The following is a 27824-nucleotide window of genomic DNA, read 5'->3' as shown; positions in this document are numbered from 1 at the left end:
ATAGTTAATGATTGTATCACTCTGAATTGAGAACCAGCAAACCAATGTAAATTCTGGACTTCAAAGTAACCAATTAACTGGCATGGGTAGAGCACAGTCAGACACACTATGACAGAATAATTAAGAAATGTCAGTGCGAAAGATTTTCTGATCAGTATGACGATAAAACAACCTGTGATCGTCACTCAAACAGCTTTTGTTTTAAAAAAGAAAAAGAGAAAGGGGAGTGCATTTTGTAATACACTTAGGTACTTTGGAAAAAGAGATGGACAGAGCTGGACCACTTTTGACTATAGATATGCTGGTTGAAGAATATCTTCAAATTAAACAAGGAAAGCCACACCAGAAAACGAAGCTCTAAACATATTGCCGGAAAAAAAGACAGGAAGACGGAGACAAATCTAGAATACTATAGTCCTAATAAGAGTGACTGACGAGAAACAAAAACTTCAGCATGTATATCACTCTCTAATGCACAGAGGCCAGTTTTACCGGTTCTTCCTCTACAGTCAATGATACTTCCGTTATGTCATCCTCGTTCGTTTACAATTTATAAACATTGTTGATATATTATTTCTCTATATTTATTCAGTCTTAGTAATAGTCAATCAACTACCGTAGTTGAATTTAAAAAACTGTTCAGTAATGAGAAGAAAACAGAGAAGTAGTTGAATGTTCTGGTGAATTTATCCTCGCTGATTTAAAGTCTGACTTCAGTACATCTCATTATTTCATTTAACTGCATAGTGTAAGTATCGCTATTATATTTTAGATATTTCTTCTCTCAAAATTGTATCTTTTATATTTACATTTCTACTTCATCTACACCATTCCTATGCCATGTACTATCTTGGTTTTTTAAGTGTGAAAGTAGGGGCTTTTATCTCTTTATTTTGACTTCTTTCTTTTCATTCTCGGATTGAATCAATACAAATAAAGATAAATGTAATGGAACTTGTTCGTATTGAATGACATTCTCAAGAACATGTTGGTTACTAAATTTAGCTCTTCACATGTGTTTATGCTGATACATAAAGAATTATTACTCTCCCGCATAATCGTCACATCTTTTATTTACATTTCATTGTAATAGGTATCGTTGTTTACGAACACTCGAATCGTCGGATCAACAAAATGAAATGAATGATTTAAAACTTCATGCATAATTCCATTACCAAAGTCTCCATTTTACTTTGTTTCATAGTAAAATAATATTTAGTTTTCAAGAAATGTATTTTATTTGATCTATTTATTTCAACTCTTTCTTTATTAATCGAAACGTTTTATATTCCGTGTCTTTCTCAACGATGTAATTTTTCATTGTCCATAATAGGTTCACCATCGTCCGATTTTCACATTTTACAATTTCGTTTTGACACTAGATTTACACACAAACGCACACACTGATTTATTTCCTAGAATTGATTTGGTTATGTATGAGGAGACAATGAAAGTTTGGGTCAAATGAAGTAATTTACCGTTTACTTTGCATGTTAAGGTGTAGATATGTGCATTTTTGTTTGCTTCGATCGAGTGGAAGCAATTATAATTGTAGGATGTTCTAGTCATTAACTGCAAAGCTTTATATAGTGGCCAGTGATCTTCTTGGAAGGTCTTTTCCATTCCAAGATCCACATCAATTATCCTCATCATCTATTTCCACAGCATTTGTATATCCGTGGGTCTTTTCTCTGTAAATAGATTCTGAGCTCTTTCTGACTATTCTTCCCATATTTGTAGTCATATATCTTTTTAAAAATAATCTTTCATATTAACACTTCATTATTCCTTATTCTTATGTTGTCTTTTGTTACAGGTTATCAGATAACATTGAGATTAAAATATTTCACAGAAGACTGAAAATAACTTCATCAACCTAATGTTAACTATTTTCTATAACTCTTGGTTGAACGGATGTGAAAAAATTTATTTGGAACTAAGAATATTTGTAAAAATTACAACACGTTTACTGGACAATTTTCTGTACTTCGAGGATTTACCATGAATTTTTACAGTCTTATGTGTAAGGATTTTAATTTCTGGATATATTTTGTGCATTGGAGCTAGTTTAATAATGATCCTTTAGTTACTTGTTATCAATTTACAAAATTCTGTCTAATAAATTCACTTGAAGTTCTTTTTCAAGAGCCAAAACATCATTAGGCTTTAATAAAAACCATCATACAGAGAAAATATTGATTAAAAGAGAAACGTTATGGATGAGACAACTGAGCCTGAAGCAACTGATTCATCTAATCAGACAGAAGAAAATACAGAGGTGAAATTGCACCCTTGTGATATATGTTGGAAGTTATTCACTTCAAGGAAATTGTTATCTTCTCATAAATGTATTCACACAATCAAAAAACAACATCAGTGTGATATTTGTGGTAAAACATTTGCTCAGAGTAGTCATTTCTCTCGACACAAACGCATTCACACAGGAGAAAAACCATACCGCTGTGATATTTGTGATAAAAGTTTCTCTCAAAAGTATAATTTCTCTCAACATAAACGTATTCACACTGGGGAAAAGCCATACCATTGCGATATTTGTGGTAAAGCATTCTCTGAGAATGGTGGTTTAGTTGCCCACAAACGTATTCATACAGGAGAAAAACCATACAAATGTGATATCTGTGATAAGGCATTTTCTGTGCCTGGCAATTTGGTTACCCACAAACGTGTTCACACTGGTGAAAAACCATATCAGTGTGATATCTGTGGTAAATCCTATTCTGGAAGTTCTAACTTGTCTACACACAAACGTACTCACGCAGAAAAGAATCCATACCACTGTGATATCTGTGACAAATCATTTTCTGGAAGTGCTGCTTTGTCTCGCCACATACGTCTTCACACAGGAGAAAGACCATATCATTGTGATATCTGTGATAAATCATTCTCTCAAATTGCACATTTCTCTCGACACATACGTATTCACTCAGGGGAAAGACCATACCACTGTGATGTATGTGGTAAAACATTCCCTGAAAGTGGTCATCTCTCTCGACACAAACGTATTCACACAGGGGAGAAGCCATATAATTGCGATGACTGTGGTAAAGCATTCTCTGAGAAAGGTCATTTAGTTGACCACAAACGTATTCACACTGGAGAAAAACCATACCATTGTGATGTTTGTGGTAGAGCATTTGCTCTTTCAAGTACTTTAGTTTCCCACAAACGTATTCACACAGGAAAGAGACCATACTACTGTGAAATCTGTGGTAAAACATATTCTGAAAGTGCTGATTTGGTTCTCCACAAACGTATTCACACAGAAGAAAGACCATATGACTGTGATATCTGTGGTAAAACATGTTCTGGAAGTGCTAATTTGTCACGTCACATACGTATCCACACAGGAGTAAGACCATACCACTGTGATGTCTGTGGTAAAACATTCTCTCAAAGTGGTCATTTCTCTCGACACAAACGTATTCACTCAGGAGAAAGACCATACCACTGTGATATCTGTAGTGAGACATTTTCTAGAAGTGATAATTTAACTCAACACAAACGTATACACACAGGAGAGAAACCATAGCTATGATACATTCATAATAAACTATTTTCTACAAATAACTCTATTTTATCATTAATTTATTTGAGTATATGGATTTTACAACACCACTGTCCTCTTTTCTTCACCATCATTTTAACATCCATTATTTCAAGGTTGGCAATACATTTGATATACCATTACATCTTCTCTATGTACCGAGTATGTGAATAAGCTAAACATTTCCTGCATTCGTTATTAACTACTTCTGTTACATCTAAAACATCTAATTTATCACTTCCAGAATATCTCTACATCATTTGTATATCTTTCTCTAAACAATTTTTGAGCTTCTTCTTAATTCCTTTCTACATATTAAATAAGCCACTTTCCAGAAGTCACAAGCATTTTGTACTGCTTCAAAAACATTCTCCAAATATAAATAAACTGTTTGTTCTTAATTGAAACTTTCTCTTGCCAGTGAATTAGTTGAAATATAGTACCAATAGCGCCACATTTTGGCACAAACACAAATTACATTTTATCCAAGTTGACACTATTCTGTTTCAATTTTAGCTAAACTATTAGTTATTTTCTAGATCTGATTTATGATTCTGAAGCGTCTGTAACTGTCTATTTTCGATGCAGTCTTTATGATTATTCTTTCTTGCAGTTGAGGAAACAACTGAAGTTGTCTTTGGAGTTAATATTTTCCTACTCAATCTGGTTAGCTGAGTGTGAGCTAGCATAACAGTTATATGTCTTGATGCTTTCAATATCTCAGTAATTATTACTTATGAACCTGTTGCTTTCCCCGTCTTTGCTGAAACTAATCTTAAGAACTCCACATGGAGTACTCCCACATGTTTCCACTTATACTCCTCATTTAACATTCAATAAGAATAAATGTACCAGTATTACTTCTGATGAACTTGTGCATTGACATTCTGGTTTATATGAACAGATTGTCTTGCAGTTTGGATTGATTTTGTAGGTTATCAAGTGTAGAGTAGTGATAACCATGGCATTTGGTATGTTTGTGCGATAGCAGTTAATGGAATAGCATGAGTGTAAGAAGAATTCTAAATGGTTGCAGTTATGAACTTTAGTTTCACTATAGGCCATTGTAGAGCAAAGAGAGGAAACCACTCGTGTGTGCTAGTGGTTATAGTAAGTGAATCATTATAAATCAATCACTTCAATTAAGACAACATCAACATGTACCTCATATTCACCTGCAAAGTAAGTAACCAGTTTTCTGATACTTCTGTTGTAAAAATGATAAGAGCCTTTCATCAGAAAAATTCAAGAATTTTAATCCCTCTTTATTCCTTGTATCAAGTTCAATGCTTCCATATCAGTGTATCATCTTTGTGTTACCTTACATGGCCATAGTAATTAACCACTATGAAAATGATATCATTGATATCGATTTTTGGAGTATCTTAGACAAGGAGATTATAAAATCTGTCCTTTTGCTTGTCTAATAGACAATCCTACTTTTGGGACTTAAGCGGAGATGTTTCAGTGTTGTACAGATTGGTTTAGAATATTTCATTATTGTTTTCATAAATACAGTTGCACAGGAAAGAACTGATAAATGTGGTATTTTCACCAAGCATTAGCATCATATACAAATAGCCACATAGAAACAATTGGAGAGCTGGCAGAAATGTTAGCATGCTGGGCGAAATGCTTCGCAGTATTTCGTCTGCCGCTACGTTCTGAGTTCAAATTCCGCCGAGGTCAACATTGCCTTTCATCCTTTCAGGGTCGATAAATTAAGTACCAGTTACACACTTCGGTCGATGTAATCGACTTAATCCCTTTGTCCTTGTTTGTCTCCTCTATGTTTAGCCCCTTGTGGGCAATAAAGAAATAAGAAACAATTGTTTTATTTATCTTAACCAAAATATATTGATATCATTTATCATTTACTTGTTTCAGTCATTTGACTGCAGCCATGTCGGGGCCCCACCTTGAAGGGTTTTAGTTGAACAAATAAACCCCAGGACTTATTTTTTAAGCCTAGTACTTATTCTATTTCTGTCCTTTGCTGAACGCTAAGTTATAGGGATGTAAACACACCAACACCTGTTGTCAAGTGGTGGTAGGAGACCTGTCATGTATATATATACACGACAGGCTTCTTTCAGGTTCCCTCTGCCAAATTCACTCTCAAAGCTTTGGTTGGCCTGAGGCTATAGTAGAAGACACTTGCCCAAGGTGCCACACAGTGGGACTGAACCCAGAACCATGTGGTTGGGAAGCAAGCTTCTTACCACACACCCACACCTAAAAATTATACATTTATCATCAATATAAGGATGTTTTAAGTATACATGTTTTTCAAAATGATCTTAACTAATTATTGTTTACTTTGAAGCTCTAAAATATCTTATCCTTTACTGATGAAGACTAAATGTTAGTAACATAGACTTTATGAGAGTTGAATAATGTGAAATATATGATGGTTACTGATAACCTTTTTATCTGTAATAACTACTTGTGAGAAATGTAATTGATTAGTAAAATTCTATATAGAATGAAAATGGGTCTCCTGGAAAAAAAAGATCAATAGTTGTGAATAAAATAAAAACATTGTTGATAGTTAATACAACTATAGAATAAACCGATGAATGAGATGTAAAAATGATTTACAATCATAAGAGAAGGGAGAACTGAGATGAGATGAAGAATTGGACAGTTGATATTGTATTGGAAAGTATATAGAAAACAAGGGATTTTAAAATTATTGTAATCACAAAACTAGAATTTGAAATGTGATCGTACAGAAGAATGTCAAGGATACCATGGATAGAACATAAATCATTAAAATATAAATTTTAATGACAAGTAATGATTTAATATTCATGATCAGTGAAATTAGTAAGAAGAGTTGAGTTGCAGTGTTATTAAAGGGATAAATGGAATCAAGGGTGATGGATCCAGAAATATGTGAATAGACAAAACAGTTGATTGGATAGTTAAACTGTAATGTCTGTATGAAGAAACAATGAGTTATCAATGATAATTGATCTATCATGACCATATAAGACCCAATGAAATATGATAATGACACATGTCAAGTTGTGTAATGTTGAGTGTATCAGCTATGATACATTGATATCAAACTTTTAGATGGAACAAACTTTGGATATGTGGAGTAATGTTGCTTACAATTCAACGTTGAGCTGACTTGTGATAAATGTCTTTCTTAAATGTTTCTGCCATGTGGTGTTCCATTTTTTTTAAAGATGCTAGTGGTTATGAGGGCGATTTGGCTGATATTTTTAGCATGCCAAGCAACTATCTTGGTACGTCATGTGGCAGAACTAATTGTGAAGTGTCTTAGATGTTATGTTTAGGAAGGAGATGACAGAAGTATAAAATGAAGAAACAATGAAGTGAAGATTATAACATCTATAACTCTTTTATCAACTTAATGGAATTTTAAGAATATTTACAGCTTGCTTGTGTCACAGTGCAAATATCAAATATGGAGACTTACAACTATAACATACTCTTTTACTTGTTTCAGTCATTTGATTGCAGCCATGCTGGAGCACCGCCTTTAGTCAAGCAAATTGACCCCAGGACTTATTCCTTGGATGCCTAGTACTTATTCTATCGGTCTCTTTCGCCAAACCACTAAGCTACGGGGACGTAAACACACCACCATTGGTTGTCAAGCGATGTTGGGGGGGACAAACACACACACACATATATATATACAACGGGCTTCTTTCAGTTTCCGTCTACCAAATCCACTCACAAGGCTTTGGTTGGCCCGAAGCTATAGTAGAAGACACTTGCCCAAGGTGCCACGCATTGGGAATGAACCTGGAACCATGTGGTTGGTAAGCAAGCTACTTACCACACAGCCACTCCTGCGTTCAAAACTTTTTCAATGTAACTGACATTTCGCTAGTGTCCAAGCATGACACATATTACTGATTTATATTAAAGTGGAGGTAGTTTTGGTATACATATAACATTAGTGAAAAACATAGCTGACCAGCTACCAATGAGATCAATGATTCATTATAATCACTTTTATGATGCAGTAACCTTAGCTTTATCTATTGTTCATGTAGTTGGTGTGTTATTTGCTGAATTGCTTCTAGTCAACAGGAATATCCAGTTTTTTAACATCCCTGACAACAAATATTAGAATGATAGAAAATAAATCTAAACATGTAGTTGTTTTCTTAATCACTTTTTTTTTTGTGGGATGTCAGTTTATGATTTTGTTCTCATTAGGTTTACTGACTGTAGCTGCTTTGTTTTATGATAAAGAAGCCTGATTTTTCATAGTGTCTGTTATAACCATCATAACATTATTAAACACTAACAAATGTTTGTTATAACACTTACAGCATTATTAAATACCAGCAGTGCTAAGGTATTGTATCAAAATAACATCAAACAGAATGATTTGACACAAGAGAGAGAATCAGTTACTATTTCTCTCGGGTGTAGCTACATAGATGTCTTACTCATTGGCTCATATATATATGTTACATTGATAATAACACCCAGGCATTAATGAATGTTTATTTATATATATATATGTGTGTGTGTGTGTGTATATATATACAGTAATACCTCACTTTACGAGGCTCCGGGTTTATGAGTTTTATTTTTCAAGCACAAAATCCAAATTTTGAATGAAGTACAAAAGTTTCTACTACCGTAAGTGCTTCTGCATATTACCTAGAAATTTATAGAGTGAAAAAAAAGCTTCTTCTAAGCAAACAATTCTGGGCATGTTTTTTAAAAAGAAATCTACAAGTGCTTGTGAATTGGTGATTGCATCTATTAACGATGGTGTGCATGAGTCTAGTGTGAGTGAAAGTGATTCAGAAAACGATCATAATAATATTTTTTATTGTAAATGATCTTCACGTTCTTTTTACTTTACATAAAATATTCTTTACATTCTACTGCTGTTTTATTGCCATTTATTTATGAGTTTTATAAATTTTATAGGTAAAATATTTTTCTGGGAACGAATTACGATTTATAACATTGCTACTATGGGAAATTATTGCTCTGCTTTATGAATGGTCTCTGGGCACAAATGAAGTCCTATATCAAGGCATTACTGTATGCATATATATATATGTATATTATTAACAGCATCGTTTAATGTCTGCTTTCCATGCTGGCATAGGTTGACTGGTTTGACTGAGGACTGGCAAGCCGGAAGGTTGCACCAGGCTCCAATCTGATTTAGCAAGGTTTCTACAGCCAGATGCCCTTCCTAATGCCAACCACTCCAAGATTGTTGTTGGTGCTTTTTATGTGCCACCGGCATGGGAGCCAGTCTGGTGGCATTGGCATTGGTCACGCTTGAATGGTGCCTTTTACATGCTACCAGCATAGGTGCCAGCCAGGCAGCATTAGCATCGGCCACACTCAAATGGTGCTTATTACATGCCACTGGCACGGGTGCCAGTTAGGTGGCACTAGCATCAGCCGTGCTTGAATAGTGCTTTTTATGTGCCAGTCAGGTAGCACTGGTATCAGCCACAACTGATTTCATTTGGTTCAACAGGTCTTCACAAGCACGGCATATTGCTTGGTGATTGAAGGGTGTTTTTAAATGGGCCAGTTATACAACACTGGCATAAGCCATGGCTACAATCTCACTTGGCTTGCCAGGTCTCCTCAAGCACAGCATATCTCCAAAGGCCTCAGTCACTTGTTATTACCTCTGTGAGGCCCAACATTCAAAGGTCGTGCTTCACCACTTCATCCTATGTTTTCCTGGCTCTACCTCTTCTGCAGGTTACCTCCACTGTTGGGGGTGACACTTTTTCACATAGCTGTCCTCATCCACACGCATCACATGCCTATACCAATGCAATCGTCTCTCTTGCACACATCTGATGATTCTTATATCCAACTTTTCTCTCAGGGTGCTTCCACTCTGTCATGTATGCACGCTAACATTACACAACCAGTGGAGCATACTAGCTTCATTTCTTTTAAGACTACACATGTCCTCAGCAGTCACAGCCCATGTTTCACTGCCATGTAGCATGGCTGTTTGCATACAGGCATCATACAGTCTACCTTTCACTCTGAGCAAGAGGCCTTTGTTACCAGCAGAGGTAGGAGCTCTCTGAATTTTACCCAAGCTATTCACATTCTAGCAGCTACACTCTCAGGTCATCCACTCTCGCTACTGACTTGGTCACCTAGGTAATGGAAGCTATCAACCACTTCTAGTTTTTCCCTCTGGCATGGGATGGAATCTGTTTTCTGTATATCTTCAGTGTTTATTGAACTTGTGCATCTACTACACACAAAAACTATCGTCCCAGTTAACCTTCCTTTGATATTGCTGCACCTTTTATGTGTCCATAGCTTACACTGGGTACAGTTTTATAAATTAAGAACCCTGTATTTATGTACATGCATGTTTTGTCTTTGTGTCTTGACATCATAGGATACTTATAAGCAACTATCACCATCATACAAGCAATGTCCTTTGTTTCCAATCTTGTGTTAATATGTATGCCTATGGGGAAATATGTTTGCTTTGAAACAAGTGAGTGTTGGCATAGACAACCAGTATCTGGTTGTAGAAAATATCTCAATGAATTCCTTCTGACCTACGGAAGTATGGAAAGTGGACGTAAAAACGATGGTGATGTAAGTAGTGTGATTAAGGAAAAATATACATAAAACTTCTATAATATCATTATCCAAAACTGGGAGAAACGTCACCGTACATTCAGTCTGCAAGCATTTTTGCCTCCCAAACTATAGTCAATCCTTTTGTTCCTTTGCTAAAACGATCTCTATCAAATGTAAAGAATCCCATTCTCAAGAAGGACAATCCTGTCAACTTTGTGCTATTGCATACACTTTTAACATCTCAAAAATGTTGGAGACAGCAATTAATAATTATTTCAAATTTTGGCACATGGTTAGCAATTTCGAGGAAGGGGATAAGTCAATTATATCGACCCCAGTGTTCCACTGGTACTTAAGAATGAAAAGCAAAGTCGACCTCGGTGACATTTGATCTCGGAGTGTAAAACCAGAAAAAATGCCGCTAAGTATTTTTTTTTCCGGCGCCGTAACGTGTTCTGCCAGCTAGCCGCCTTGACAGCTGTTACGCCGAGCGAAATGCTTAGCGGAATTTCGTCCATCCTTACCTTCTGAGTTCAAAGTCCGCTGAGGTCGACTTTGCCTTTTATTCTTTTGGAGGAGATAAAATAAAGTACCAGCTAAGTACTGAGGGTGATGTAATCCACTTATCTCCTCCCGTGAAATTACTGACATTGTGCCAAAAATTTGCAATCAACCTTCTCCAACATCTAGAATCTCCCTTCTCGATAACTACCAGGACTATTTCCGAAAAAGTTAGATCTAATGCCGAACTACTTTGTTATGCCATTCACCAGTAGGCACTTGCTCTCAAGAAATTTGGGGAAAACAAGTTGTTACGTCAGTAAACTTTCGGCTGTGTCTAACGCAAGGATCTCTCAAAACTACCTGACTATGGGGCTCATACAATCTTGTCCGATAGATTTAAAGTACACACGCACACAAAAGACAAAGAGAGAATGTGAAATAACACCTGCTAACATACGAGAAATTAGTGTCTTTTTTTTATGTTAGCCTGTGGTTAAATAAGATATTATTTCTTCTAGCGGTTGTAGGTTAAATAACCGAAAATAATGTAGCTCACGGCTAAAACTTTCATAGCGCAACCGAATGAACCCTCAGCTCTGAGTGCACAGAAAAACTAGAAACTTTCCATCACGGAAAAAAGATGTTCCAAGCATTATCGTCTTTTCACCATCCCTCCTGCATATTATGTTTCTCAAAGCTGTGTCCTTTTTTATTTTTATTATTATTATTATTAATAACTGCGATTTAGCAGTTATTCCTTGCAGCTCGACTGACCCACACGAATTATATTCTGAATTGGAGCGTAACCATCGGGATTGAGAACGTCACTTAATAGCTAGAATAAAGGTTTCATCACAAGGACAGCAAACGTAATAGATATGAATACATTATAAGCAAGCTATGAAAAGATTGAAATTCTGAAAGATTTAAAGCTACCTACAGGCTTCTAACGAAAAAAAAGGGGATGGAATAAATTAAGATTTAGAAAGCTTGTATCAAAGAAAACAATCGAAAAACTGATTAGAGGTGCGTTCTTCGCTTCCTATAAATGACAGTTCGTTGATTATCATCGCCGCCTGTTTACTAAATATATAAACATTGTGGATATTATTTCTTTAGAAAATGCCCACACAAGTTAATGGAGTTCTAGATTCGCAAATGGGAAGAAAAACCATATCAACACAGTTATAACTGACAGAATACTGCCTACTGGACCCTAGCAGCGGGAAATTTAGACAGTGTCACGTGACAACTTGCTGGGGCAGCCTGCTGGAGCCTAGCAGCAGGTATAAAAAGGGGAATTTGACAAGCCAGTCAGTCGGACACTGACACTCGTTGATGCTGCATCGAAGAGGCCAGGGAATAGAAGAAAGAAGACATGCACCCAACACCAGAGCTGAAGACACCTCCGAAAGGGGGGTCCCGCCACGTCAAAACGGTAGAGGAGTAGGGGCCGAAACCGGACGTGGTTCCTCCTGATGATGTCTTGAGCTAACTGGATCCTATAAAGGAGCTGTTGTGATAGCAGACCACGAAACATGGTTGAAATTCCTCAGATGTTCAAAAGCGTGGAAGATTTTATAATGAAAATGGCCATGGCTGAGATCACCGGTGATAATAGGTCTTGTTGGGTAAGGTATGACTTGGGATTAAAAGACAAAGGTACACCAGAGAGTGGAGTTCTTGATAGACAATACCTGAAAATAAGATCGTGCTGGACAGTGGGCGTACTAATTTTAGCACTCTCTACTGATCAGAGGTGCGTTCTTCGCTTCCTATAAATGACAGTTCGTTGATTATCGTCGCCGCCTGTTTACGAAATATATAAACATTGTAGATATTATTTCTTTAGATTTGTTAACATTGTCTCAGTAATAATTAATAGATTGATGTAATTAAGAGATTGTTCATTTACCAGATTAAAAAAAAAACTACATATATCTTGTAAGAATGTTCTGGTGAATCTATCAGTCTTCATAAATTTCTCATATATTACATCAACATATCATTTCATCTACGATCTACATTGTTATGTAAGTATCGTTAATATATTTTAGATTTCGTTTACCGAAAATGTCCCTTTTATATTTATATTTTTATTTCATCCACATCATTCGTAATCACTGCCGAATTCAATTTGTTTTTTGTCGGTTCATTATTACTTCATTCCCTCAATTTTTCTTTTAGTTAATTTAGTTCCGTGGTTTATCTAATCTTTGCATAGTTAGTGTAGTTTCATGGAATGTATTGACTTCATATTTTCTTAACCTTTTAATTCCCGGTCTTCCTCGACGACGTGTTTCTTTATTTTCATAACCATACATCAAATATTACGTGAAATAGAAATCCAGTGAGGACAGTCTATGGTTCGCTACTTTTCTAGGATTTCTGACATATCTAGTTGAACTATCAATCAGTGCCATAGCTTACACCCAACCTCTGTTCTGAGATTTAAAAAAATTATTGGAAAAATTTTTAAATATATTTTGTTTTCATGAATATTTTGAGATTTCTTAAGACTAAAATCATTTGATAGAATTTTGAACTAATTCGCAATGAAGTGTTTTGGTTTTGACACTCAATGTGAAAGATAAAAGAAAAGGTAAATTTGCGAATGTGAGTGAAAAAAAATTATCGTAGATGATATGTTCAGAAGATATGATCTGTTGATAGCTTTGAAGAATACACATTTATTTGGTGTGCAAGAGGCTATGACAGTTTATTCAGTTAAAGAGGAACTAATGAGATAGGCTTATATAAATAACGAGACAAATTACATCAAGGTAGAAAGGTCGTATGTTTTGGTGCTGCTTAATCTTTAGAGAATCTTGTTATTAACATGTCATCAAGTCTAGATCCAACCTGATAACACTGGCAATGCCAAACAGATAAAACTCTTTTCCAGTCTCTTCAAGCCATAATTCACGAGTTTGAATAAGTTTGTATGTCATGGTGGAAAGAAGAATCTGATGTTTCAAGACTGACTGAGAGGAAAAATTTCTTTCCTCTCAGACAAAGAGCAGTCCTGAAACATCAGATTCCTTTTCTCCCTATTGTATTTGAACTTCTTCAAAGTCAAGAACTTCAATGTATAATTTTTGCTGATGCACACCACCACCAGTTTCCTCAGACATGCTTTTCATATGTAATGTATGCATACACTTAAAATTAGCTTAATTTGATTCAGTATTTGTTGTAGTTTTATTAGAAATAACAAGAACTGTACCAGAATGTTGTTTATCTCACTGTTTCATTTACCAGTTTTTTACTCCAATTTCACCTGAGACAGTATTGAAAAGTCTCTTGTAAAATTACAGAAGTAATTGGAAAATAGATATGACTAGCTCTTTCTCGTTCATCATAATTTAGTGACAAAAAGAAAAATAAATGAAGGTTGTTTGCATGCTTAACAAGAATTTGAAATGGAAAATTCACTTATATATGTAAAAATTTAGCATTAAATATAATTTTATAGAAAGGTCCTGGCATAACTGTGTTTAAGCAGCCCACTTCCAAACCATTTCGTGTGGGTTTTGTCTTCTTCATAGCACCTTGTGAGTGGATTTGGTAGGCAGAAACTGAAAGATATACTTATATTGACATCACATCATGTGATGTCAATATAAGTGGATACACACACATCATCATCATCATTGTCATTTAACGTCCGCTTTCCATGCCAGCATAGGAGAGAACTCATCATCATCATCATCGTTTAATGTCCGCTTTCCATGCTAGCATGGGTTGGACGATTTGACTGAGGACTGGTGAAACCGGATGGCAACACCAGGCTCCAATCTGATTTGGCAGAGTTTCTACAGCTGGATGCCCTTTGAAAACTATGTTGATGTTGGCAATTATCTTAGTGTCAGTAACTGGTTATCTGGTTGTTATATTGGTTGAAAATAATACGTTCAATATAAACAAAATGTTTTATCTCTTGGAATTGGTTATGATATCTCTGAAAAGACAGACAAAGAAAGTTTCAGCCAAATAAGTAATCTACTTTGTGTTTATTATGATGTAGATATATATATATATATATTTTTGTTTGCTTGGATCAGGTGGAAAATATAATTTTAGAACATTCTTGTAATTTTCTGCTGTTGTTGATATAGTGGTCTGTGGTTCAATGATCCACACTCACAGGTTTTTATCATTCATTTCCATCATATCTATATTATCAAAATTTTTTGTTTTTTTCTCTAAATAAATTTTGACTCTTTCTGGCTATTTTAACTTTCAGTACTTATAGTGTAATATATCCTCTGTAGTAATCTTCATGTTATCACTTCATTGCATTGTCTCTTATGTCGTATGTTGTATTTTATTGCAGGTTATCAGATGGCACCAAGAAAAAAATTTTTCCCTGTAGATTATCAACATATTTATCAACTTTTGAACTCTAAAATATCTTCATCAAGCTGGTGTCATCTTGTTTCTTCAACTTTTGATTGAATGACTGTGAAATATTTCCTTAGAATTAAGGTTATTTACAAAACTTTCTGTACAAATGCTCACTAAAAGATTTTCTACACATATTAAACATGGAAGATTTGCCCTGAAGTTTGAATTGTTATGTGCAAGGATTTATATATCTAGATGTATCTTATTTATTATATTAGTTTAATGAAACTTTAATTGCTGATTGTTAATTATAAGATTCTGAACTAATAAATCCACTTGAAGTTCTTTTCTTACAAGGAAAATAAGGTTAAACAAGAAAAATATGGAGGAGAAAGCAGAGCCTGAAAATACTGATTCATCTGATCAAATGCAAGAAAGTACAGAAGTGAATTTATATGCTTGTGATATGTGTGGAAAATTATTCAGCACAAGCAATCTGTTATCTTCCCATAAATGTATTCTCTCTAGTAGCAAAAACCTGCACCACTGTGATATTTGTGATAAAACATTCTCTCAAAATAGCAGTTTACTTTCCCACAAACGTATTCATACAGGAGAAAAACCATTCCAATGTGATATCTGTGGCAAAAATTTGTCTCGCAAGGATAAGTTATCTATCCACAAACGTATTCACACTGGGGAAAAGCCATACACTTGTGATATTTGTAGTAAAGCATTCTCTGAGAAGGGTGGTTTAATTGCTCACAAACGTATTCATACAGGAGAGAAACCATACCATTGTGATATCTGTGACAAATCATTTTCTGAAATGCGTAATCTAGTTTCCCACAAACGTATTCATACAGGAGAAAAACCTTACCAATGTGATGTTTGTGATAAAGCATTCTCTGTGCCTGGCAATTTGGTTACCCACAAACGTGTTCACACTGGTGAAAAACCATATCAATGTGACATCTGTGGGAAGTCGTATTCTGGAAGTTCTAACTTGTCTACACACAAACGTATTCACACAGAAGAGAAACCATACCACTGTGATATCTGTGATAAATCATATTCTGGAAGTGCTGCTTTGTCCCGCCACATACGTCTTCACACAGGAGAAAGACCATATCACTGTGATGTTTGTGGTAAAACATTTTCTCAAATAGGTCATTTCTCTCGACACATACGTATTCACACAGGAGAAACGCCATACCACTGTGATATCTGTGGCAAAACATTCTCTGAAAGTGGTCATCTCTCTCGACACAAACGGATTCACTCAGGTGAAAGACCATACCACTGTGATATATGTAATGAAACTTTTTCTAGAAGTGATAGTTTAACTCAACACAAACGTATTCACACAGGGGAGAAACCATACCATTGTAATATTTGTGGTAAAGCTTTCTCCATTGCTAGCAATTTAGTTGCCCACAAACGTATTCATACAGGAAAGAGACCATACTACTGTGAAATCTGTGGTAAAACATATTCTGGAAGTGCTGAATTGTCTCGCCATGTACGTATTCACACAGAAGAAAGACCATATGACTGTGATGTCTGTGGTAAAAAATGTTCTGGAAGTGCTAATTTGTCTTGTCACATGCGTATTCACACAGGAGAAAGACCATACCATTGTGATATATGTGGTAAAACATTCTCTCAAAGTGGTCATTTCTCTCGACATAAACGTATTCACTCAGGAGAAAGACCATACCATTGTGATATCTGTAGTGAGACATTTTCTAGAAGTGATAATTTAACTCAACACAAACGTATCCACATAGGAGAGAACTTACAGCCATGTGATCTATAGGTAATACAAATATGAACATAATGAATTTGTGGGTATTGATTTTACCACATCAGTTATCATATTCTTATTCTTCACCATCAGTGTTTAATGGCAATCATTCTATTCTGGTAGTCTATCTGATAGTCCATTGTACCTTTCATGTGCACTTGACCATCTGGATAGTTTATGCCTCCATTAATATTTATTATTCCTCTCCATACATTAGAATTGCCAAAAAACACATCCTTTGTTTATTTTTGTTTATTCACATTATTGAACTCATATTTGCTTACTTCGAATATATTGAGTAATAGTTTCCTTTGCACACATAAGACTACAAACAGTGGTGCCATCTGAAGTATTCTCCTAATTGATAAATGTAAAGCAGGGTGTCTGTTCTTAACTGGAACCTCTTGCTGTTGTCTCACTAAAATTATAGAACCTCTTGCTCTACTTCTTAGTAACAAACACAAGCTCCATCTTCTCTTCTGTACTAACTTGACTATACAATGTATATTTGGTCAATCACACTGAGACCTGTGTAATTTTCCATTTCTAGTGCATATTCTTTATTGCAATTGATGATGAAAGAGCTACTTCAGCCATTATCTTCCTGCACTCGATGTATATTTCGTAGAGTAGTTAAATATCTTGATACTTTAACTTTCCCTGATGAACCTGCTTCCATCTGACTTTTTTTTATCATGCTGATAGCCGAGCCATTTGTTTCTTTCTACTGGAAAGAGTTCTTCATTGTCCCATTTATACTCTCATTCTCAACTACACATAATAGTACTTCCCCTTTCTTGTCACTTAATGAAAGTAAGTACACTGGTATTGTTTCTGACACATTTTTCTGTGGACATTCTAGTTTATATGAACAGATTGTATTGCAGTTTGAACTGTTTTTATAAGTTAGTGAAGTATTTCCTGAACCTAAAGAAGAGCCTTAGCCTCTGTGATGGGATTCATTGATATTGTATTTGTGAGTTTGCTATGAGCAATCATCAGAGATTGTGAGGTCTAGCATATGTAGCGATATAAATTTTTCAGTGTCTCCTGTTCGTGACAGAGTGGTTAAGGTACAAGACTGTTCTCTTGCTATGTATAGTAACTGTCTTTGTGTTGGTGAATCTAAGTCATCATGCTCCCATTGAAGAATATTCTCAAAATCATTATTCATAGAAGCTGTTACTTCACTAGTAAGATGAGTACAAAATCAGTCTATAGCTAATACCCTCTTGACAAGTATGTTACTAGTTGGTTGGCTATCTTTCTGAAGATTGTGTTGCAAATGTTAAGATCAGAGAAATGCAAAAATTTTAAGCATTTTTGTTTACATGTTCCATGTTCAAAGCTTCCATATTTGCTAGTAAACCTTACTGGTATTTCTTAACATTGTCATTGAAGATGACATCAGTTCTTGAAGCAGCTTTACAAAAACCTCAGAATTTGTTCTTGTCTTTTACCACAAAATTATATTTAAGTGAACCATAACAACTTCATCGGATAACCTTTTAGAACATTTCAGTAGCTAATCCACAGTGTTACTGTGAACTATCACTGAAAATGAGAACATAGTGAAGATCAGAAAACACAATTCATTAAAATAAAACCTTGAAATATTATTTAATTTTATTTGCTTACTTATTTTTGTGAAGTATGTGTTATCATTTGTTCTAAACATTCTGTATCTATATATGTGACTGTCACCAACAATGCTTTCTCACCATTGTGGTATCTGAGGTTAAATATTCATTCAGCATAATTACCACAAGCACGACCTCCGAACATTAGGCCTCACCAAGGCAATGACTTCTGACTGAGACCTTTCCAAATATGCTGTGTGTGAGAAGACCCAGCAAGCCAAGTGAGACCAAAATTCAAGGCCTCTGCCTGGGATGTAGCCAGCCCACTTACGCATAACATTCCTTCTTTGGACACTAAACTCCGCTTGCGAAGACCTGTTGAAGCAAGTGCAATCGAAATCGAACTAAATCTGTAGACTGGCACCCATGCCAACGTCTCTTCATTCAACACTAAACTCGGCTTGTAAAGACCTGTTGGGGCAAGCAAAAGCGAAATCATGATGGCACCTGTACCAGTAGATCACTAAGAGCACCGTCCGAGCGTGATTGTTGCCAGAGCACCAGCTGTCTGGTTTCCGTGCCGGGGGCACGTAAATAGCACCATTTGAGCGTGATTGTTACCAACGTCGCCCTCCTGGCACGTGAAAAGACATTCGAGCGAGTTCATTGCCAGTACCGCTGGACTGGCTCCTGTGCAGGTGGCACGTAAAATACACCATTTCGGGCATGGCCGTTGCCAGTATCTCCTGACTGGCCTTCGTGCCGGTGGCACGTAAAAGCACCCACTACACTCTCGGAGTGGTTGGCATTAGGAAACTCTGCCAGTCCTCAGTCAAATCGTCCAACCCATGCTAGCATGGAAAGCGTACGTTAAACGATGATGATGATGAATATAAACTTTCACTGAAATGAAAGCATATGATTTTGTTATTTGTATAAAAGTGTTTATAAGAGAAGTGAACAGCCACACAAGATATCACTGTGATATTTGTAATGAAATATTCTCTGAGAGTAATGACTTGTCTAGAAATAAATGGATGCATTCATGAGAAAAACTGTTGTGATGCATTTTCTTAGAATGCTCATCTATTTGACATCTCCCTTTGTGAATAGCTTCCTTAGTTACAATTGGTTTCCAATGGATTAATCACTGTTTTACTACATTAATGATAATATAATTAGGGAGCTTATGTGCAACCCAGTTGGAGTGAATACCACACTATTTTTGTTTGATGGCACCAGTTTATCTGTTTTCTTGATTATATATCTCAGATATCAGATATACTGACATGTATGTATGTATATGTGTGCGTTTATATGCACACACACACACTCACACACTCACACACACACACACAAACAACTTACTCTATGTGAAAAGTTACTCTCTATCAAATACCACCCATGAATGTATTCACACAGGAGAAAAACCTTACCAATGTGTTATTTCTGATGAAGCATTTTTTACAGTGAGTCATTTGTCTTACTACATACATATTCACACAAGAGAAAAGCTATACTACTGTGATATTTGTGGCAAAGCATTCTCTCAAAGAGGACATTTCTCTCAACATAAACATATCCATACAAGTGAAAGACCATACCTGTGTTTTCTGTAGTAAAACATTTTCTAGAAATTATGCACTAACTCGACATGCACATATCCACACAGGATAGAAACTTTGTATTTTACCATAGTAAAATACAAAGCTATTTTACTATAGCTTTGTAAAATTTGTGATAAAATATTTTTGCAAATAATATATTTTAAAATAAATGAATTTGTTTATATGGATTTTGCTATGTATCTTACCAGTTTACTTTTTAACACTATTATGAAAATATAAAAGAATAATCTATTACATTCTGAACAAAATATCAAAACAAAAAGAATTACAACTGAATTAAATATTGATAGAGAGGAATGTGGAAAGAAGATTTGAGCCAGAGTAATTGAAAATCCTTATTGATGAATTTTACATATATGCAAAGATCACCTTTCAGAGTCAAAGTTCGAATACTAAGCATAGCCTGAGCAGCAGAAATGGGCTGTAAATAAAGTGTAAGAGGTTAGCATGGAGAGGAGCAGCACATGTAGTTTGAATGCTAGTGGATGGAGTCCAGGCTGGAATGGAATTTGCAAATATTAAAGAAATGGTGGTATAATTGTCCAGCATATTTAGCATCATTTCATGATTTAGGTTTTAGTTTAATTTGGTTGTGACTGGAGACCATAACACTAACTACACTACTTTAGCCATGATAAATGTCAGTGGCTACTAACAAGCTTCTAGGAAACATAACCAGCAAAACAACCATAATGGCAACCCACTTTGCTTATGTATAGTACATTGCAGAGTCTGCATGCCATGGAATATATCAGGAAAATTTAGACACAACACACACAAACGCTTTTTTTTTGTCTTCAGAGTAAATTACAAATTGCTTAGTCTTTCCTTCATAGAACTACAGTCTTCTGACTCTCCCACCTCAAGTATGCTGTTTCTGCAATGTTCAGTTGAACATCAACTGCACAATGCACCTAGGCCAGCAAAGATTATGAGCACTTCCCTCTCTTTCTATTTCAAATTAAAGCAAAGAAAAGTTAAAAGGAATATGGAAGTAGTAATGGTTAGTGCAAAACAACACTGACACTTTAGTTTATGCATAACTGTATACATCATCATCATCATCATCGTTTAACGTCCGCTTTCCATGCTAGCATGGGTTGGATGATTTGACTGAGGACTGGCAAGCCAGAAGGCTGCACCAGGCTCCAATCTGATCTGGCAGAGTTTCTACAGGTGTATGCCCTTCCTAACACCAACCACTCCGAGAGTGTAGTCAAATAACTGTATACACATGTAAGATATGTTTTCCTATTTCCCCATTGTATATCTTCACAGTTTAAATTGCTACAGAAACAGGTTGTTGATTTTAAAAAGTTATATAAATCTTTTCCAATACCTTTATTACATAAGAAAGTGTTAATTTGTCAGATCCTTATTATTAAATTAAATATAATTAGATATTATAATAATGAAAATATTGCATACAGTGCTCAGGTGTATACAAAAGTGTGTATAAAGCATATGCAGTGTTGTACAAATGTTTGTTGTTTAAAGTTTTACTATACTAGGGTATTCACAGTATATATTTATTTCGTTGTTTTATTTACCAGTTTATTATTCTGATCAAATTTCTATTTTAACATGCAACTCGTGATAAATCATCAAATCAAGGCTTGCAGACAATTTTAACAAGAGCTTCAAACGGAAAATGCAATACTAGTAGTAGACTATCAGTAGTAGTAGTAGTAATAGTAGTTGGTGATGATGATGAGCACTATGATTACGTTCAGTACATATATACTTGCGTATATTTTTATATAGGGCTATGATGTTTTAAGAACACTTTCCCTATGACTTTGGATAGCTGGTGGTGGCTATAGGTTCAAACAAATCCTAGAAGACAATAAGAGGGTTAACTGGCGTTTTGGCATTGTTGAATCTACACAAGGCCCCTTTTTGACACTGAGAGTATTTTTCCAGATCTTGAACCACTAAAAACATATATGAATTATCATAATTACGGAAAAACTAAATAAAGCTATATTTCTTAATATATTAATATTATCATTTTTTTCTTTTTAATAATTTTTTGTTTACCGTCCTCGGCATGTAAAAGGGAGGTGACTCTCTGTTGAAACCATCACATTTCAATTTCACTACATTTAGTGTGTGAGTGCGTGTTTGCATCTGTGTGTATATGTTTGTGTGTACGTGTGTCTGCCTTCTGTATCAAATCGTTCATTACCAAAGCAGCCTCATCAAAACGCCTGTGCTCAATCCCCCCATTACGGTAATATATAGAAGCCAGTTAGAAAGCCTTGAAGTGATATTTTTGTTGATGAAAACATATTTGAAATTTATGACCGTTTTTGTTGGTCATCAAGGGAAAACTAGTAATAACACGAGTCCAATCGTTGTAAAGTATTGTTTCTTTTTATATGTTCAGAACTTAATGCAAAAAAAAAGGAGGAAACTGAAGTCAGTTTTGAAAATTACAATGGTCAGTCAACATAATAACAGTAACTGCTTATCGGATTAGTTTGTTAAGTTATATGTTTGTTTTTTGTTAAAAGTTAATGCTTGTTTTTATGTTCAGTTATAATAAAATCAGTTTTATATCAACCTGAAGGGTTAGTCCACAATTTTGTAGAGTACAAATTATTTTTTAACAAGAATAGTATTGACAATGACGTCGAAGCCATCGTCAGATTGTGATGCATCAAGATAATCTTGGTTTTATATTGGCTCTGTTGAGATAAAATTTTACTGGAGTTTGTGGGGTTCAGTTGAATGGCAATAAGCTTGTAGGGTAGGCTGTGATGAAGAGGTGTTATAGAGAAATTCTTTATTGATTAAATTTGTGGTTATGTTATTGTTCAGAATTTATTTGTGCATGTAGAACTTTGTAAACAGGTGTGTATATTTAGGTGTGTCAGCTTCAGGTTATGGAATTGTTTTTTTAGTGGTTCACAGAAAGGAAGTGGGTAGGTAGAAGAAACTTTTTTGGTCATCAGTTTTAGTTATATTGAATTTAATCTTTTGCTATGGCAATGTATAAGTCAGAGTTTAAAGTTAAGTCCAGTAATTGGATGTGCCAACTTTTTTGTAATGGAATTTGTAAGTATTCACAAAATAGTGTAAGTAGCTGATATGTTTTAACTGGTCAGTCAGTTTATTTACTTGTTAATGTTATTTAGGGTATTTCTTGTTTGTATTTGGAAGGTGGAGGTTATTAATGAAGCATGTCATGGTGTTGTTAGTATATATATTTGTTTATCTTGTGCTTTGATGTTCACAAGAGGATGTGGTTAGGTGTAAAGATTGTTGATCTGTATATTTCTTTCTAGGGGTCTATTGTATTGGCAATTTGACTAATATGTAGAAACTTTTGTGTTTTATAGCACTGTTCCATGCCCAGTTGCAGATTCCCACCAAATGATTCATGAATTTTAATAAGAATCCTCCTTGTGACTTCTCTCTAGACACAGGAAAACATATAGACCTCTAGATAATAGTTATTTGTTATGCAAGTTTAAATTTCACTGTCTGTGTGTGTGTATATATATGTGTGTGTGTATGCATGTGTATGTATATTACAGATACATGGCTGTGTGGTTAAGAAGTTTGCTTCTCAACAACCATGTGGTTCTGGGTTCAGTCTCATTGCATGGCATCTTGGGCAAGTGTCTTCTATGGTCTCAGGATAGCTAAAGCTTTATGAGTGGATTTGGTTGATGGAAACTGAAAGAAGTTTCTCATGTGTGAGAGAAAGAGAGTTTATATTTTGCTCATCTTCACATGTGTGAACAATGGCTTTGCTGGTAGTGTCATTTGCTTGCAGATACATTATGAAAGCATGTTCAGGCATCTTGTGTTGCACAGTCTTTATTAAAAAAAATTATTCTTATGGTGTTGTTTGTTTCCACCTATTTGGGCTGTTTGTTGTTCAAAAAACTGGGATGTTTTTACCTTGCTTAGAAACCAGAACAGGAAGGGCATCTGACCATAGAAAACTCTGACCGTACATACTCTCCTCTTACTTTTCATTCATTAAGGCATAGTTATGTATTCTTGTTTACTTGAATCATGTGGAAAATATAATTTTAGAATGTTCTACAAAGCTTGATGTAGCACCAGCAGGTTTTGGATGGTCTAAATTCCAAAACCTGCATCAGGGTCCCTTTTATCCATTCTCATTACATTTCTCATCAGTGTCTTTTCAGTGTAAATATGTTCTTACTCTATATGAGTGTTCTCAATTTCAATACCTGTAATCAAATATCTTTATTCTTATAATTTTCATGTTTTTGCTTTCATTGTACCATTTGTCTTATGTTATCTTTCATTACAGGTTATCAGATGACACTCAGATTGAAGTATTTTACTGCAAATTATCAACATTTTTATCCACTTTTAAAGACTAAAAATAACTAATGTCAGCTTGTTCTTGCAATTTTTGGTTGAAATAATGTGAAATATTTCCTTGGGGTTGAGATTATTTGCAAAAATTTGTACAATTACTGGAAGATTAAAATGACATTTCAAATAACCTTTGAGTAAGACCTTTCACACCCCGTTAATCCAATTTTGTTGTTTGGATGCTCATTATAATTGCAAAATTCTATTCAAATACATCCATGTGGAAGTTCCTTCTTAAGAGCTGAAACATAATTAGACTTTAACAAAGACTATCAGACATGGAAACTATTGATTGATAAAGTTATGGAAGAGAAAGCAGAACCTGAAAATACTGAGTTGTCTGATGAAACACAAGAAAATACAGAAGTGAAATCACAGCCTTGTGAAGTATGTGGGAAGTTATTGACAAGTAATTTATCATCTTCCCATAAATGTGTTCACTCTGGTAAAAAACAGCATCACTGTGATATATGTCATAAAAACTTCTCGACCAGTGACAGTTTAAATTCCCACAAGAGGATTTATACAGGAAAGAAACCATACCAATGTGATGTCTGTGATGAAACATTTTGTAGAAAGGGTCGTTTATCTGACCATGTACGTATTCACACTGGAGAAAGGCCATACTACTGTGATATTTGTGATAAATCATTTTCTAGATGGGATCATTTCTCTCAGCACAAACGTATTCACACAGGAGAAAAACCATACCATTGTGATGTATGTGGTAAAAATTTCTCTCAAAAGGGTCGTTTATCTATCCACACAGGAGAAAAACCTTACCATTGTGGTACATGTGGTAAAGCATTCTCTGAAACTGGTCATTTAGTTTCCCACAAACGTATTCATACAGGAGAAAAACCATACCACTGCGGCATTTGTAGTAAAACATTTTCTGTGCCTAGTAATTTAGTTTCTCATATACGTATACACACAGGAGAAAGACCATTCCAATGTGATATTTGTGATGAAACATTCTCTACAAAGGGTCATTTGTCTGGCCACATACGTATACATACAGGGGAACATCCATATCATTGTGATATCTGTGATAAAAATTTTTCTCAAAGTGGTCATTTCTCTAAACACAAACGTATTCACACAGGAGAACGTCCTTACCATTGTGATGTTTGTGGTAAAAGATTCTCTCAAAGTGGTCTCTTCTCTCGACACAAACATATTCATACAAGAGAAAAATCATAGCTATGTAGTCATTGTCATTACATCCACTTATCCATGTTTGCATAGGTCAGATGAAACCTGAGTTATATGCTTTGCCTGTCACCAGTCTTCACCTGTTTCCTAATAAGGTAATATTATGTTCTTCTAGTACTTCAAACAACACATTAATACACACATGTATGCTCATATATATATCATAATCATCATCATTTAACATCAGTTTTCCATGCTAGCATGGGTTGGATGGTTTGACCAGGGCTGATAAGGCCAGGGGCTGCATCAGGCTCCATTGTCTGTTCTGGCATGGTTTCTATGACTGGATGCCTTTCCTAACACCAACCACTGCACATGCACAGAGCTTACTGGGTTCTTTTTATACGATACCAGCCCAGTGCTTTTAACATGATACCAGTACTGGTATCAATTCTGCTGTGGCAGATGGGTCTTCTTGAGTATAGTTTCCATCTCCCAAATTTCACCCACAAGGCATGAGTTAACAATGCCCATGATATGGAAACGGACACTAAATTGCATGGTTTCAAAGCAAACTTCTTAACCATACAACCATGTTTGTGCCTGTATATCTGTGATCAAATATTTTCTACAAATCACCATATATTTGATGATGTAGATTTTAACACAATTGTCATCATCAGTGTTTTATTGTCTATTATTGTATACTGACAATGTATATAATATCCCATAAATCATGTTTGCAACCATCTGAATACCCTACTTTTATAGCCTTTCTGCACCTTTCTTTCTGCCAGCTATCAAATTCATGCTTACTTCTTTTATGGAGCAAGCCTCTTCCTGGATGTTACTGATATTTCATACTCCTAGTACTTTGATTTTGGAATTGTTTGCAATAAAGAACTAGGTTACATGCAACATCTGGATGATGAAATACAATGAGAATGACAGTGTTGGAAAATATGTAGGAAAACATCAAGTATTATAATTTTGCTGATTTAGAATGCAATCTGTGGTTAACTTGCCTATGAGGAACAAGAATATGGACATAAACTAAAGTAACCACTAACATCATTGAAGCATTAGGAATGTGGATATACAGAAGGATGTTGAGGTTGTCATGGACAGAACATAAAATATGAAAAATATTTTATAATACACTCCACCAACTGCCAGCGGGGTAAGCTAGAGGTAGTAGATAGCTTCCGTTATCTAAGTGACCAAGTCAGTTGCAGAGATGGATGCTGTGAGAATAAGAATAGGCTGGGCAAAATTCAGAGATCCTGCCTCTGTTGGCAACAAAGTGCCTCTCCCTCAGAGTGAAAGGCAGACTGTATGATGCCTGTGCACAAACAGCTATGCTACACAGCAGTGAAACATGGGCTGTGACAGCCAAGGATATGCATAGGCTTGAAAGAAATGAAGCTAGTATGCTTCACTGGATGTGCATATATGACAGTATAAGTGTCTTGAGAGAAAAGCTGGGCATAAGAGGCATCAAATGTGGAGTGCAAGAGAGACAGCTGCACTGGTATGGTCATGTGATGCATATGGACAAGGACAGCTGTGTAAAGAAGTGTCTAACTCTGACTGTGGAGGGAACCTGTGCTAGAGGTAGACCCAGGAAGACATGGGATGAGGCAGTGAAGCATGATCTTCAAATGTTGAGCCTCACAGATATACCATCCTTGAGAAGACCTGTCAAGCCATATGAAATCATAGTCATGGCCAATTCTGGTTTCATTTAACAAGCACCTTTCAAGTATTGGGCCTCATGGATGCATTGTAGCCAATGCTAGTGGCATGTGAAAAGCACCTTTCAAGTGTTGGGCTTCACGGAGCTAATGACCAAGACTTTTGACATTATGCCATGTTTGAGAAGAAAACCCATCAAGTTAAGTGGAAACATAGACGTGGCAGATACTAGTGTCACACAACTAGCACTTGTGCCAGTGGCATGTAAAAGTACCCATTACACTCTCAGGGTGGTTGACATTAAGAAGGGCATCCAGCCGTAGAAAACCATGCCAAATCAGACTGGTGTCTGGTGCAGCCTTCCAGCTTGCCAGCCCTGGTCAAACCATGCCAGCATGAACAACAGATGTTAAATGATGATGATATGGTAAGGTCATGCAGATTAGGATAAAATTTATTTAAAGCTGAAATCTCTTGAGCTGTTGCTCTGTTTTACCATTTCTGCCATCAGATGGCCTGAGGAAAATGCCAGTAGTGTTATATTTATGATTTGGCATGAACAAAAAAAAATCATAATAAAACATAAAAATAAA

At 35.5% G+C, this 27824-nt stretch overlaps 3 protein-coding genes across 6 annotated transcripts; all 3 read left to right on the top strand.

The window, feature by feature from the left end:
- Positions 1–320: 320 nt before the first annotated feature.
- LOC128247398 (uncharacterized) lies at positions 321–5418 on the top strand. The gene is made up of 2 exons (XM_052966826.2): positions 321–748; positions 1817–5418. Exon 2 carries the CDS (start codon positions 2216–2218, stop codon positions 3548–3550), a length of 1335 nt encoding a protein of 444 aa, XP_052822786.1. The 5' UTR covers positions 321–748; positions 1817–2215; the 3' UTR covers positions 3551–5418.
- LOC106883881 (uncharacterized) lies at positions 515–27824 on the top strand. Of its 3 annotated transcripts, none has more exons than XM_089351396.1 (2): positions 515–748; positions 24314–27824. In XM_089351396.1, the coding sequence occupies exon 2, from the start codon at positions 24685–24687 to the stop codon at positions 25582–25584; it is 900 nt and encodes a 299-aa protein (XP_089207522.1). In that variant the 5' UTR covers positions 515–748; positions 24314–24684; the 3' UTR covers positions 25585–27824. The 3 variants fall into 3 exon arrangements, with proteins under 3 accessions (XP_089207522.1, XP_089207501.1, XP_014790505.2); XM_089351375.1 differs by lacking the exon at positions 515–748 and adding an exon at positions 11974–12690; XM_014935019.3 differs by lacking the exon at positions 515–748 and adding an exon at positions 22117–22252.
- Positions 626–18430, top strand: LOC106883878 (uncharacterized). Of its 2 annotated transcripts, none has more exons than XM_089351253.1 (2): positions 626–748; positions 14994–18430. In XM_089351253.1, exon 2 carries the CDS (start codon positions 15387–15389, stop codon positions 16821–16823), a length of 1437 nt encoding a protein of 478 aa, XP_089207379.1. In that variant the 5' UTR covers positions 626–748; positions 14994–15386; the 3' UTR covers positions 16824–18430. The 2 variants fall into 2 exon arrangements, with proteins under 2 accessions (XP_089207379.1, XP_014790501.1); XM_014935015.3 differs by lacking the exon at positions 626–748 and adding an exon at positions 11901–12690.

The sequence above is a fragment of the Octopus bimaculoides genome, chromosome 1, assembly GCF_046866305.1.
Source record: "Octopus bimaculoides isolate indiv1 chromosome 1, ASM4686630v1, whole genome shotgun sequence".
NCBI classification, from domain to species: Eukaryota; Metazoa; Mollusca; class Cephalopoda; order Octopoda; family Octopodidae; genus Octopus; species Octopus bimaculoides.
This window is presented reverse-complemented; position numbering and strand designations above follow the sequence as displayed.

Excerpts from the sequence above, each read along its gene's own strand:
- LOC128247398 (XM_052966826.2), top strand. The coding sequence starts at position 2,216 with ATGGATGAGACAACTGAGCCTGAAGCAACTGATTCATCTAATCAGACA.
- LOC106883878 (XM_089351253.1), top strand. The coding sequence starts at position 15,387 with ATGGAGGAGAAAGCAGAGCCTGAAAATACTGATTCATCTGATCAAATG.
- LOC106883881 (XM_089351396.1), top strand. The coding sequence starts at position 24,685 with ATGGAAGAGAAAGCAGAACCTGAAAATACTGAGTTGTCTGATGAAACA.